Consider the following 14,247-nt stretch of genomic DNA (forward strand, 5'->3'; position numbering starts at 1 on the left):
AAAATTATAAAAAGACTGGTTTCAAATTTGCCCACCTAAATAATGGCAATTTTTTATTTTTGAAGTTGCACTCCTGCACTGTCCTTACAGTGTGTTATTCAAAATAAATCAAATTTGAACATCTGGAAGTTAGAAAATTCGCCCTGAATTAGTAGATATCTATACAGTTCATCATGCAATTTCTTAGTTTTCCTGTGTGTATGATTGCGAAAGTAAATTAAATTGCCTGTAAGAACACATCCGAAAGGCGATATACAGGGTGAAACAAATTACAATAATTAATTAGTATGTAGCAGATAAATGGGAGAAATGTAGAAACAATGTGACTGGTAAAAATTACGTGTAAAATAGCTGACGATTAGGATCCACAAATACTCTTATATAATCAGCCGTCTTTGAAATTGCACATTATGTGCAGTGGAGATGTGCTGCGCAACATTCTATCAAAGATCTAGAAGGACAGAATGTCGAAAGCAATTGCTGATATTATACTGCAATTGGTTTTCGTTTTTAAACAGGAAACAGTCACGTATTGGTATCCTTAAGATGTCATTTTGTTGCGGGAGATGCGCCATTGACCCATGCAAGCAGGGTGCAGTATAAAATATAAAACTTATAATATCATAGGGTTATTGTTTTTTAGTTTATTTAGTGTCTAATTTGACAAAAAAAAACAATAAAAAACAACGCTACGTCGACTGCTTCGTTATCATTTGTTTCACATTTTCGGCGATTAATTGTTGTTATCCATAAACACTGCAGGAAAAACACTTGAACTCTGTTTTGATGGTGTAAATTAATTCAACAAATAAAACCATTATACCACCTAGTGAATATTTTCTTTGTCGTGGCATTAAACGGCAAAATCACCTTTATTACCTCTAGTTTATTATTTTTTTCTTTAGTGGCATCTGATCGCCTCCGTGACAGCCAATCAACTTTCAAATCGCAAATTGAAAAGGAGGCGAATATTCAATAATCCTAAACTGAACCTCCACGGCTGGAACGATATTTTCCTTAAGTGGATTAATAAAGATTTAGTGACTCACTTCGTGAGCTTCATTATTGATTATGAATCTATAATTAAGCGAATCCAATACCGCCTTTTGGAAAAGCGTCTTTGAGGCTTCTTTTCTGAAAATCTATTAGTGAAATAGGGAACATGAGAAAAATCCTATTTGCAGCTCGAAACTCTTGAAAGTAGGAGGAAAATAAACTGCTTCTTTCACTTTTTAAGTTCGTGTAAATTTCCACCGACAAAAACATGAAAGAGATAATAACAAAGTGACTCTTGAAAGGACGCATTTTCCATCGTTTCAACGCCGAGAGGGAAAATCCGAGGAATTCGCTTCAGAAAGCGACGGTGAATATTTCCTTCATCAAAATGCTAAAAATTATCCAGGAATATCTCCATATTCCCAGAATTTGAGATTTGCTTTAAATGCAGATGTAATTAAGACACCTACCTTGCCATTCTGGTAGGGTGAACCAATAAATCCACCCCATGAATATTAATAAACGAGTATTCCAGTTCCATTATTATTGCCCTCACATCCAGGGTAGTTTGTATTAACAGAGACAGTAAGCATCACGAAAGCGGTTTATGTTTCCAAAATCTAATGAATTAACGGCGGCAACATTCCCTGAAAACCAATTGTCCCTAATGGATAAGTGGTTGTTGTGAGTTGCAGCATGTTGACTAACTTATGTGGAATTTGAATAAAATAAAATTACAAAATCCGGTTCTGCCCTGTTTCAATCAAACTCAAGAAAATACAATAACGGGAACGACGTTTACCTAAATCAACCTTCAATGCTTCCAATGTGGCATTAATCTAAAAATAACATTGCTCTTCGTTTATCCCTTTTAAGGCTTTTGAGGGCCGGTTCTATTTATTTGAAATTTGAAACTTTTCCCGACTTTGTCGAAGGCATTTTAGTTATAATTACGAAGTTTCAACGAAAGTTAGGGATCTGTTTACCCGATGAAACAATTCGCTGGAAATAGGCAAAATGTTTTAAAACTCCGTTTCGCCATCGCTCTATGAAATTGTTTCAGTTGACTGAAAATTGCTTTCACTTTAAACGTTTGGGGATTTTCTTAATCAAAGACCCTACATACGCTCTAGCGCAATTCTCAGAAGACCTATAATACAGAATTGTGTGCTTATTGCTGTACGAATAGGAGGGACGGTATTAAACTGGCATGCAATCCTATACATATAGGGCAAAATTTATCCCTAAATGCATAATCGCTTTAGTGCGTAATATACGAGTAATACAACACAGGAGAACATAAAACACGTAAGTGTATTACGATTCTGTATGGCTTGGTGGGTATTCACCAAACATCCCTATTCCAAGAGTTATTAAGAATTATTTAGAATTGTTGTTGACCTCTGCGTTGACCGCTTGTGACCCACAGTTTTTTGGCCTTCCAGATTTATTTTCTATGATTTAGTACGTCTAGACGTATAAAGTAAACTGCAGACTTGCACGCATTCCCTGAAGGTGCGGATAATCTCTTGCTTAGACACGTTCAGTTCGTGAAGATGGCGGTTTTCTTTTAGTAAAACCACACCATTTATTAGGCCCTTTTGCCAAAATCGAGCTGTCTGATTACATCTGGCTGCCCGCTGCATACTGTTTGTCAAATGGCGTCTTCTGTGAATTGCGATGAGATGGAAATGGAAGAGCATTACACAGGATCCATTAGAAACCTATTTGATTTTCAGTTTGAGGCATGTTGTCTCGACAGGACTTCGATTCCGAGGAACATTCCTTAGGTAAAGCTATTTCTGCTGATTTTAAAGGAAAAAAACTGTCTAGGAAATTTCATCCCTGTGATGGCAATGTTGCCAAATATGTTGTTTGGCTGTAAATGATACAATTACAGAGAATGGGTTTTTTAAAGTTTAAAAATCCGTAATAAGTCTGTTAATGTCTACGGGCACCTGATTGTGTGGATTTTCAAAAAAATTTTCTAAATTTCTAAAATTTTAATATTGCAGCAGGTTTCTAAGGAGGAAACATTACCGTGCCGTAAAAAAACAAAACATTGTCTGGGCAAACTGGCAATGATTTTTTATTATCTCACTAAATCAACCCACGAAAAACGAAACTCCTTCCGACTATTTTCGGATCTAGTAGGAATCCCCTAAGAAAACATTGCTAAGACTTTTGTGGTGCAAGATATTACTATTTGGACCGCAAATGATCTTCTGCCTAGTTAAATTAATTCCATTAAGCTAGTTGAACATTTATAATGGAAACGCGAGTGCACTGCATATTCTCGCAAATCTGCTGGGACAAGTGAATAATGTCAGATTAATCCAGCATGTAATGCCTACGTCCTTGTAAGGGTGGAACTATAGGATTTTTGAGCAATTTTTGCTGCTTAAATGCTGAAGGTTGGTCCAGCAATAACCCTTTGTTTCCCGAAAATGTACGGAAAGCAAATAAAGGGACAATTTTACCTGAACTGGGGGGCGTAGTGGGCGTGGTTTGTTGACTCTGATCAGTCTTCTCTTTCTCTTCTTTCTCCCTTAGCTGCCCATCCATCTCGCTGTCCGATTGCGAGACCTCACCTGAAATTAAAGAGACGGGTTTATTGAGAAGAATTTAGTTCTTGTTGTTGTTTGGTTGGTTTTATTGAATAAAGAAGAGAGACAAAGCCGGATTAAAAAGGCTTTTTCGTTTGGAACAAGTGAGTAGTCTTTCCGAATTAAACATGACCAAACTCGAAAAAATGAAGATTCAATTCTTAATATCGGTGCTGCTTCGATATGTTTCTTATTGAATATTTACCGAAAATAGCTCAATCCAAAATTCAACGAAGTCATGAAACGCCCAGAGGGAAATATACAGGAGCAAATTCTCTTGTTACGCCGCGTCGTCATACGAAAATGTCCCTTCAACCGTGAATAACACAATGAATATTTAATGAGGGAGCCTAGGAAAATATACTGTAATATTTGCTCATACCGAACCTAACCCAGTTTGTTTGAGCAGATTCAAAGAATCAAATGTCGACATAATAAATTATGAAGTCTGATGCTTAGTACAATTCATTCATCTCATTTAGAATTCGCTTCCTGAAAAAGTTGCTTGAATGGCTTTGTCTTACACAGGAAAAGCAGCCCTGCGTTTGTGGAACTATAACTCTGAGTTGAGATTATTTCGCTATTTTCTATATTAAAACATGCAGCGTGGGTACGGGCAAATTCGTTTGTGTCGGGAGAAAAGAATATTGTTCGAAAATCGATGGTGATGCCGAATATTCGAAAATATCTGGGTCGACAACCTGGCAGAGATCTAAATGCTAATAATGTACTATGCGTAATGTCTTAAAAAATTTGAGAACACACTCACACCACATTTGCAATTGTGGAACGCAGTGTTCTGCGATTTTCTTCAAAGCACCATTGTCTGTCTTCATCTTCACGTCGACCAAATTACCTCGATGACGTGTTACTATCCAGGTTGATACCAAATTTTAGTTTTCATGCAACATATATTATTACAGGTACATTGTCCAACCAGATTTCTAGCCGTTAAGAACGTCACAAGTTTTTCATTTTTAAACTTCCGAAGATCTGCACAGATTTGATTTAACTCAAAAGTGCGCGCGCTTCAAACTTTCAAAGTAGTAATTTCTCATTATAATTACACAATGACTTTCCCCGTTTCCTCACCTATCTGCGTGTTAAATATAACCCATAATACCTAATCAACGCGGACATTTTCGGGTCTGCTCGGTGCTAATTAGCCGAAGAACCCCAACTACAAATTACGCTTTCCCTGCCTAAACAAACTTATTATGAAGGTCTTAATGACTTTCACAATATGTACCTCGGTTCGAAAAATTACATATTCCATTAATCAGGGTTGACGTGGGAATTCCTGCACCTTAGAATTATAGTGAGAAAGGAAAGTGGAAAGAAAACAATTCACCCCTTTTAACATCATATCTGATGCTAGAGCATCCCTACTTTCATCGCCCTATTTTTCAAAGGCTCATGTTTATTTCTCTGGAGAGGCTGTTTTCAACTTGCACGAGTTTCTCCTAGTGGCAAGGTATTCGAAGAGATGGAAAAAATTGCTATAAATGTCTTCCGATCTAGAAAAAGATAATTTATCTTTGCGGAAGCTTAGCCGTATCTTGTTATGGATTTCGACAAGAAAAAGGAGTATCTTCGTACCAATTTTCAACTAAAAAACTACACCGGAACTATAATGAAAAATTACTGTTCCAATGACGCAAGTTGCTAAAAAATTGATTGAAATCCTAAACTGCGAGATCGTCCATTTCATTATTTGTATAAACAAAATTTCTTCCAGACATTTTCCGGAAAATCTCCATAAACAGGGAAGGAATATTTACCATAAGGAAGTTTTATAGTTGCGTAATAAAATACAAAACGGGGTGTTAAATGTCTCTTATAAATCTTGAGTACTCGCAGGAAAAACACCTGGATGGCGCCTACGGAAATACCCATAAAGTTCGAACGATTATATGTTTAATGACGTAGAGGTGCTCCTTACACAGATTTAATGGTTTAATTGAACGTTGCTTTAAACAAGCATTTCAACTATTAGAGGCAAGAATATCTACAGAGACTGATAAAGCTAACACAATGTAATTAATTCTACAGAATATGAAATTACCGGAAGAGAAAATGATAAAAATAATAGCGTTACTATCGTCACCGATACCAAATCCTATATCATTTTTACTGGATATATATGGAAGAAAACAAGAAAAAAACCTTCCCAGTATTTATTATTATTGCGAGTTTCCAAATGATTCTTCTAAATCATATTATCTGTTTTCGAATTGGATGTTGTGGAAAACTTTTTGCTGGTTTTCTGAAATTTTTTCCAGCAAGGAACAACTAAATTAGGATTCACTGAATTTAACTATTTCCACGTGTATGGACAGTTTTTAGTGTTTTTTTTTTAATTCAACATCGTTGAAAAAGAGAATTAAACATTTTTTTTTCTAAGGAGAGATATTAGAGAAATATTTAAAATTTAAAGAGGAGCAGGGAGTGCACACTCGTCAAATAAGTCATTTCCACTTTCAAGACTTAAAGTAATATGGAAAACGTAAGAAAAATGTGGAGTAAGTGCGAAATTTTTTCATATTGAAACTCGTCTCTGAAAACTGCTGTGAAACCAAAGGCCTAATATCCACTGTTACTTCACCTAATTCTAACAGATAATTCCTAATGTCGTTTTAATTGAGATAACATAACTTTGGACACCTTGGGTTGTAAATATTATAAAAAATATTTTACTCAATGTTTCGTAAAAAATAAATTTTAAATTAAACCTCCCCTCCAAGATTTGACTTCATTCTTTAATCGACCCAAATAACTTTTCAGCTTAAGACTCTCATAAAAGATCGATGGTTAATTAAAGTTAGTTAATGTTAGTTCGGACCCGGATGATATCACAAATCGTTGCTTAGAGACTGCAATTAAAAAGGATCGATTTATTCAAATTCTTAATGAAATAACAACAAAATTAAACGTTTCTACTGAAACTATATTTACACGCATAAGAATTTGAAAAATTAGCTAAATTTTTAATGAACGTACCTCGTGTTGCGTTCAGCGGTTCTCCACTATCGACATTTTCACTATATTCATTCATTGAAACGTGAACCAAAGGCCTGTACTCAATCACTATTTCAGTTTTAAACTGAGGCATGTTTTCGTAGCAAAAAAGTTGATATTGAAAAATAATTTACGTTGAAAAATACCTTTAATACATGCGAAAACCGTTCTTGTAATAAAGGTAAGTACTTGCACGAACTACATGAATAAATAAATGGGAGATAGACACTTTGCAGATATCTTCGATATTAAAATTACGGGTTTCTTCAATGAACGAATTCTGAAATTCTATAGGGCGATAATCTCAAATCACACACACATACATATAAAACAATGTGTACGACCTAAAATACGCCTAACCATTGATAGACATAGCACGGTATTCGTGTTTGCATAATGATTGAGATAGAAAGAAAATAATCAGGAATAGCACAACAATACCTGCTGATAAGATATCGTGGAAAAGCACAAGATATGAATAATATTATGATAGTTTTTAATACTTCGTATCTTTCTACTCGTACAGGATGTCCATTTAGGAGCTCCTCGAACTCGTCAGTTGACTTGTGATTTCATAAAGAATCAATCATGGAAATATATATACTGGCGAGCATAGAATTCGGGTCACTTTAGTATTTTCGAAATTTTTACCTTCCTAACTTCCAAAAAAATAAAAAAGGATAGCCTTTATCGATTCTGAGGTTCTTTAACCTTGTTGAGGGAAAATGATAAAAAAAAACACGATCCTGTACCGAAATAACCGATGTATTGTACAGGTGTCCATTACCCAAGCACTGTAACATTTTGATATTGAAAGTATTTTATCAATCTTTTTTTTTCATGGTAGAAGCATGCAGAACCGTAAACATTTTCCCAATGATCCGAAATTTCATGAAGTCAATGCCGGTATGCCAGCGAAAAATATCACTTCTCTTTCAATACATTTATATTTGAAAATTTCGAAGTGACCCGAATTTTATGCTCGCCAGTGTATGAGGCCAATGAAGGCAGCTTTTAAAATTAGTGACAACCCTACAAGGTGTTCCAAAAAAGAAGGGTTTTTCAAAGTGTTTTTTATTTTAATGAGATCACCTGTATTTTTTTTTTCATATGATAAAATCTTCTCTTGATCCTATGTAAGTTCCTGGATTTTTCTTGCCCTGGAATGCAATGATGCGAAGCTATGACGCCTTATAGGAAATTTTAGACATTTTCAATGTCTCGTAAAAAATTTAAATCGCCGTTAATTTAACTTAAATTTCGATCATTTTAAAATGGATTCTCGCGTGGCAAAGATCACCTTAGCAGGCGTGAATACTTATTTAGCCAGAGATGCGCAAAGAGTGTTCGCAATAACAACATACATTTTAACCTTTTCACCTTCAATTTACCGAATTTTTTCCAATAGGACTCTATATTTTTACGACGTAGAACGAAAGAAAATGAAATTTTATTCACTCCCATATAAAATAATGCCACATTTATCTTAAATATTAATGGAATCAGAAGTTATTTCGGGAAAATCTGCATTCATGGCCATGTGCCCGAGTGTTTAGTATGCGTTGCCATGGTTTCGACGCTGTTTGTTTTAAGTTTTGACAGCTTATTGACTTCCTGACTAATTTCTCTTACATTAATTCTTGAATTCTCTACTACTGGCTGAATGAGCTCTAGTTGGTATTCTTCTCCTAAGACCCTTTTCTTTCGACTTTCATTTTCATAATTAGCCCTTCCTCTCCGTTCGAAACACTACTTTAGACTTTGTGGGCGCCTCACATTGGGATGCCATCTATTGGGATATGGTTGTGCTCTGTTAGGAATCGTCGTGCTGAAATGCCGATAAACGATTTCCATCACTTGAACTAATTACATAAATCATATTAATCAGTTCTTGTTGAGAAAACTTCGTTTTTATGGCCAGTTGTAAAATAAACAACTTGCGAAGCAATAGAAAACCGTAAATGAGCTGCCAAGAGTTAAAACAAACATCGAAACCACGACGACGAACGCTCAACACTGGGGCACCCAGTCATGAATGCGGGTTTTCCCAAAACAGCTAATAATCATATTGTATAACGCATTCGTGGGTAAGTATCTGAGAGTTAAGCATTTTTGCCATGCTCTCGCAAATGGCAAAATCAAGAAAATGAACTCGGAAAGATGACAATTAGTGTTGCTATTGTGAACATCCTGTGTGTATTTTCGGCTAAACGAGTGTTCGTGCCTGCTAAGGTAACCTTCCACGAGGCTGCATCCTAAAATTTTCAAAATATTACTTAAGCTAACTGCGGCATTGATTTCTTTGTGAGATACTGCGAATGTCTAAATTTTCTCTTAAAACGCCATAGCTCCGAATCGCTGCCCATCAGAGTAAAAAAAACTAGGCGAGCCCATTTAAAAAATACCACTCCATGACGCCCTCTTTTTTGGGACACCCAGCACGGTTATCGCTAATTTTTAAATTTAAACCTTCATTAGCCTCATACACGTGTTTACGCCCTTATAATTTATTTTTTACTAAAAACACAAATCAACCCACACGAGTCCAAAGACCTGTTAAAAGGACATCCTGTATACTAAAAAAAATTTTATACGGACGTAAGCATTTCTAAACGAAAATTATTAACGACCATATCGAATCCGGACACAATTATGTAACTTTACTGTCTTTTAATGCGTGAGATCTGGATATATGCATGTATAACAGTTACTGGAAAAGTCGTGTTGAAAGCAAGTAACTGTTACATCACTACAGGGTTATAGTGCGCCTCACGTAACTGTCGCACAGTGTGCTCTCGACATGTCTGTCTGGGGTATCAGAGGACCATAGCAGGTGCAAGGCAGACCGGAAAATTAGAAAATTTCGATTTTTAAGTTCTGCTGAATTAACATAAATCCTGTCGGCGATATTCTAAAAATTAATTGGAATTTCTATAACGTCCCGAATCTTTCCACTTACTTACCATAAATTTCCCAGCACCAAATAAAATGGTGCAAACATTTTCGCTTTAATATCTCGTTAAAATCGCCACAGAGTGATTATTGTTTAGTCAGAATGAATTTAATAATGTGGTAATTTATTGATCTATTATTAGCAATCCTAAAATAAATCCCCGTCATAAAAGGAGGTCTGGATCGACTCTCTTTGAAGCGTTTATCGATAAACTTGATATCCAACATAAAAGGGCCTATATTTATCGCCTTTTAAGGCTGGGCGTTTACTTTTGAAATCTGTCTCTTGGTGACCTAATAAAATATTGCAATCTCATGCCGGAGAGAACAGAGTGAAGTCACTAGATCATTATTAAGATATAAACTTTGCTTTCATATTCCTTAAGCTCGAATAACTTTTACAGTCCTTTATGGGGCAACTCCTAGACGCCGTGGGGAAAATGTCTCTACCAACAATATTATTCAAGAAGTTTCGTCGGTTTTTGGATACAAGAAAATATCCGAGATTATAATTTCATAAATATTTATGCTATACCTGCGCAACTACGGCCCACAAGAGGAAAAATTGTAACTTCTTCGTTAAAAGTTTCTTTAGAGACTACATAACGTGAAACACGTGTCTAATAGCGTATTCAGAAACTTCTTAGAATGATTTTAAAAGATCTAACTAAAAACGGGCAAACTCCTGAACAATTTCTGGAAATAAAGAAATTCGCCAACGTAAAACGAAGTTTTACTGGAGCTATTGGCACAATGGCAATTATGGCATTTCGATTGATTTGGGCTTTTTTGGTTTCCTTGTTCACCGGCAGGGGAATGTGCTTAATATAACCGAAAAAATCGAACCTTTTTGACATAAAATTCAACTCGGCAAAGCCTACACGAATATGTGCTGGTTTCATATTAGCACAAAGGAATGGGATATCGATCCGAATTTCTTTCTTTTACCAGCGAAAAGAGGAATATTCCTTTGAAATATTTCGCTTTTGACAGCAATTGAAACTTCTTTTTGGAGTTTGAAGAAGTTTTTTTCATGTTTGAGTTTGTATATTGTTTTCACATCAGATCACAAAGAGAAATATCATTCATGGCGCTAAAATAGGTTGTGATATTTTGTGTGGAAATCCCAATTAAACCCTATCGAATTTTGTTTTCTGCGCAACTCTTGATATCTCCCGTTTTCGAGATACAAATTATCGTTCGAGCCAAAAAACCGTTTTTTTTTCTCCGTCATTAAATACGAAGATATTTTTAGAGATTGGCGGAATAGATATGGTCGACTACATGCTGTACATTAGAGAATATGAAGACAGCTTTAGGGTACAATAGAACAGAAAAGGTTGATTGCATGGTATTGGTTCGCGCCCAATGACAGAGAAATGGCACTATCACTGCGGCAGTAAAAAGCAAATTACTACATAATGCCTTTCCAGTTTCCACCATATTCATAAAGTCGATTGTGTAAAAAAGGCGCTTCTTGAGCTTCAATTTTCCATTTTCTTCATGATAAAGCATGTCGTTCCGTTTGATTGATATGTTTATCGATAAATAGCTCCCGACGAACTATTATTGATAAAACTTAGAGGTACTATCAATATTAAAGCTGACAGGATGATGTTTCTATTGCCTTATTTCACAATAAAATCGTGTGGATGCAATTTTGTGGTAATACTGAGCCAACAAGTTTTTATTTGCAATAGATTTAAACCTGTGTCTAAATCACTTAAGTAATTACTTCGAAGCCTGCTAAAAACTGATAAAAGTAAAGGCATTTTATTTCGTCATCAAAAAGTTACGTTTTAAGGTTGATTAAAGCGCGGCAATTTTTATTCTAATTAAAGTTTAAATATTAACGAGTTAGTTGGAGAAATTCGAGACATGGCTTAAGAAAACGCTTATATTTCTCCCGAAGCGTACTTAATTAATCATCTTTTCGCAAGGCTGAAGTCTTCCAAGTAGATGTCTTGCGGTATCCGGCAGACGGGAGGCATCTTACAAATGAGACAGTTAGAGCAAGGTTTCGATTCGTCAACGATAATGATTCGTCGATCCAGGAAAAAGATGAATCGACCATATTAAGATGAAAAATTATTGAAAAAAGTGTGAAAGCGTAACAAAGTATACCGGGAAGCGTGCATATGTACATATGTAAATATCCCAACATGAAAATTGTCAATTTTATTTAAAAAAATATGATTGGAGGAATAGGGGATTTCCTGCCGACTGGTGACGCCAAGGAAAGATGGTTTAAGTCTACAGAAGTCAAACTAAAAATTATTACTTCGTTTTTGGCGCGATCTCTATATTACCTCAATTCGATTGTCAAAGTAGACTAATAAGTGATAGTCTTATCGCAGTCTAATCTGGAATTTTTACTGCCTTTGCGTGGGGCCACTATTGCATTTTCCGTCCTTTAAGACCATGGTGGCATTACTGTAAACTGGGTAAATTCTATATCAGCAATTTTTCAATGGTCACCGAAAACAAAAGGACCTAGACAAGCCCCGAACTCTTTTTGAATTTATAGGGTATTTAAGATAGGGATTTCGAAAATTGAAAGCTTCTAGACAATGATAGATAGTGCCAGCTTTTAGGGCAAAGCTGAACGAGAATGCGTCGCGTACTACCTATACCTTAAAAGAAACAAGCCTCTTGAGAGATTTAGAGATTAATCTTGAATCAGTACGAATCCGGAACACGACCAGAGGCGGATATATAATTAGACCCTTCAGGGCTACGACAGGAATGCCCAGGATGGCGCAACATATACAGGGTGTCAATCAAAATTCACTTCGCAGAGACTTGGTCAACCATAAGGGAGATAGAGAGATATCACTGAATTGAAAGAAACGTGCACCTCAACGAAACCTTGAGCATCATGTTTTGAAATTAAATATCGCGGTTATTTCAAAAGTTTTTTTCAAAAGAACTAAGTTTTCATAAATTCAGTTTTGTGGTTTGCCGATTTTCATTTAAACAAGTAAACTGAAAACAATTATACATTCTAATTACCATTGTTTAACTTAACATTTAATCCGACATTTCCGCGGCTCACAGCTATCACCGGCTTTATTTTTTAAATGGTAGAAAATTCGCATTTTACGTTTAATAAATTATACTTCCGAATGTAAATCTAATTAACCAAAAAACCAATTGGAAGATAAAACTTTTGTGGTAGATTATGAAAAGCTATGTCAATGATTTTCCAAATATTTTCGTTGACCGCAATAGGAATTGTTTACAATATAAAATATCGAATATAACTGTAGTAAATGCCGGAGTAAAGTAGGCAATTAACAAGGATCGAGCCAGTGAAAACAGGGGCGTAGGTAGAGAAGAACGTGTTCAAGTAAAAACTTGCAATAACTAAAAATCAAATGAGGAATTTTTAATTTCAAAATTGCTGTTTTGAAATGCCCGCGCGCCAATAATTTTCCGCATATTGTACATCGTGAATGTCTGTTTATGCATATCCAAAGCAGGGGCGTACCAGATGAAGTTTCCACTGGACAGAAACAAATAAAAACAGGACGAAAAAAGTTAGAATTGATTATTTAATTTCTAAAAATTTGTAGGTCTAAAAACTTTGTGATACGTCAATGAATCATAATATTCTCTATAATTACAAAATAATGTATTAATTTAATAGTGCAAAACCAGAGGTGTGAAGAACACAATTTTCGAGTAAAAACCTGTAAAAATAAAGAAAATCAAATGAAAAGTATAAACAAATGTGATCAACTAATTGTCCGAAAAAAAACATTATTCTCTTTCCACGAAATACAGAGATATGCGATGCGAACACTATAATTTTTGAAAATTATATTTTAGAATTTAGATAATTTTTCGGTTGAAAAACCGACCGACTGCAGATAAATTTTACGTTTGTTAGGACATTCTCAAAATTACTTTCACATGAGAACCAGCAACAACAGAAAATGCAGTGCGAACAATAAATTGGGAAAATTGCTGCATCTTAGTAGAATCGCTGTACGCAATATGCCAATCATTCAGTGCAAGCTGAGCGCTGAAAAAGCACTCTATAATTAAAAAAAAAAAAATTCATGCAGAAAAGCATGAGCTTACTGGACGCAATTTCGATATAATAACGAGGACGAAAAAATGTTTGTTAAATTTGGTGGGTTCTCAAATGTTGTATTACCCCAGCGTTACACCACAATGAGTAATGTGGCAGACATAAGACTCTGCAGAAGAATGCCATAAAAATGTTAAGTGTAACGCTCTTAATGGCCATGAATTCAAATGCACATTACTTTCTGCAAGGGGAAACAGATGTCCGTATGTTTTAATACTAAAATGAACTCCTTCTGCGACAATGAATTTTAACTCCGAACTGAGATTTTAACATACATATTTATTATGTTTTATTCAACCTTTTCGGCCCTAAAAATGCCGATTTAACATCCCTCGGAACCACATGTTTCCAACTTTTCTGCCATTAATCGTTTTCCTAAATGCCGCCGTCCGCCGCAGCAGTGCCTGGCCTACCGATCGCCGGGTTCGTACTCATTAATTCTTAATGTCCGGAGAGCGGAAATTGTCAGAATTACCAGGGGGACCCACGGCGTTTAATCCGATTATCCTTATTTGTTATGCGTAATTTCGTTCGGATATGACTTTCAAGGCTCCCAATCAAAAAGTCTCGATGGTATTT

General features: G+C 35.5%; 1 protein-coding gene across 3 annotated transcripts in view; it reads right to left on the minus strand.

Moving 5' to 3' along the window:
* LOC136339664 (uncharacterized) overlaps positions 1-14,247 on the minus strand; it is a 68,055-nt gene that overhangs the window by 21,439 nt on the left and 32,369 nt on the right. For all 3 annotated transcript variants that reach the window (XM_066283086.1, XM_066283085.1, XM_066283087.1), the window contains exon 5: positions 3,477-3,587. In XM_066283086.1, the coding sequence (XP_066139183.1) occupies positions 3,477-3,587 (111 nt within the window). The remainder of the gene's footprint in view (positions 1-3,476; positions 3,588-14,247) is intronic.

This window comes from Euwallacea fornicatus, chromosome 6, assembly GCF_040115645.1.
Source record: "Euwallacea fornicatus isolate EFF26 chromosome 6, ASM4011564v1, whole genome shotgun sequence".
Taxonomy (NCBI): domain Eukaryota; kingdom Metazoa; phylum Arthropoda; class Insecta; order Coleoptera; family Curculionidae; genus Euwallacea; species Euwallacea fornicatus.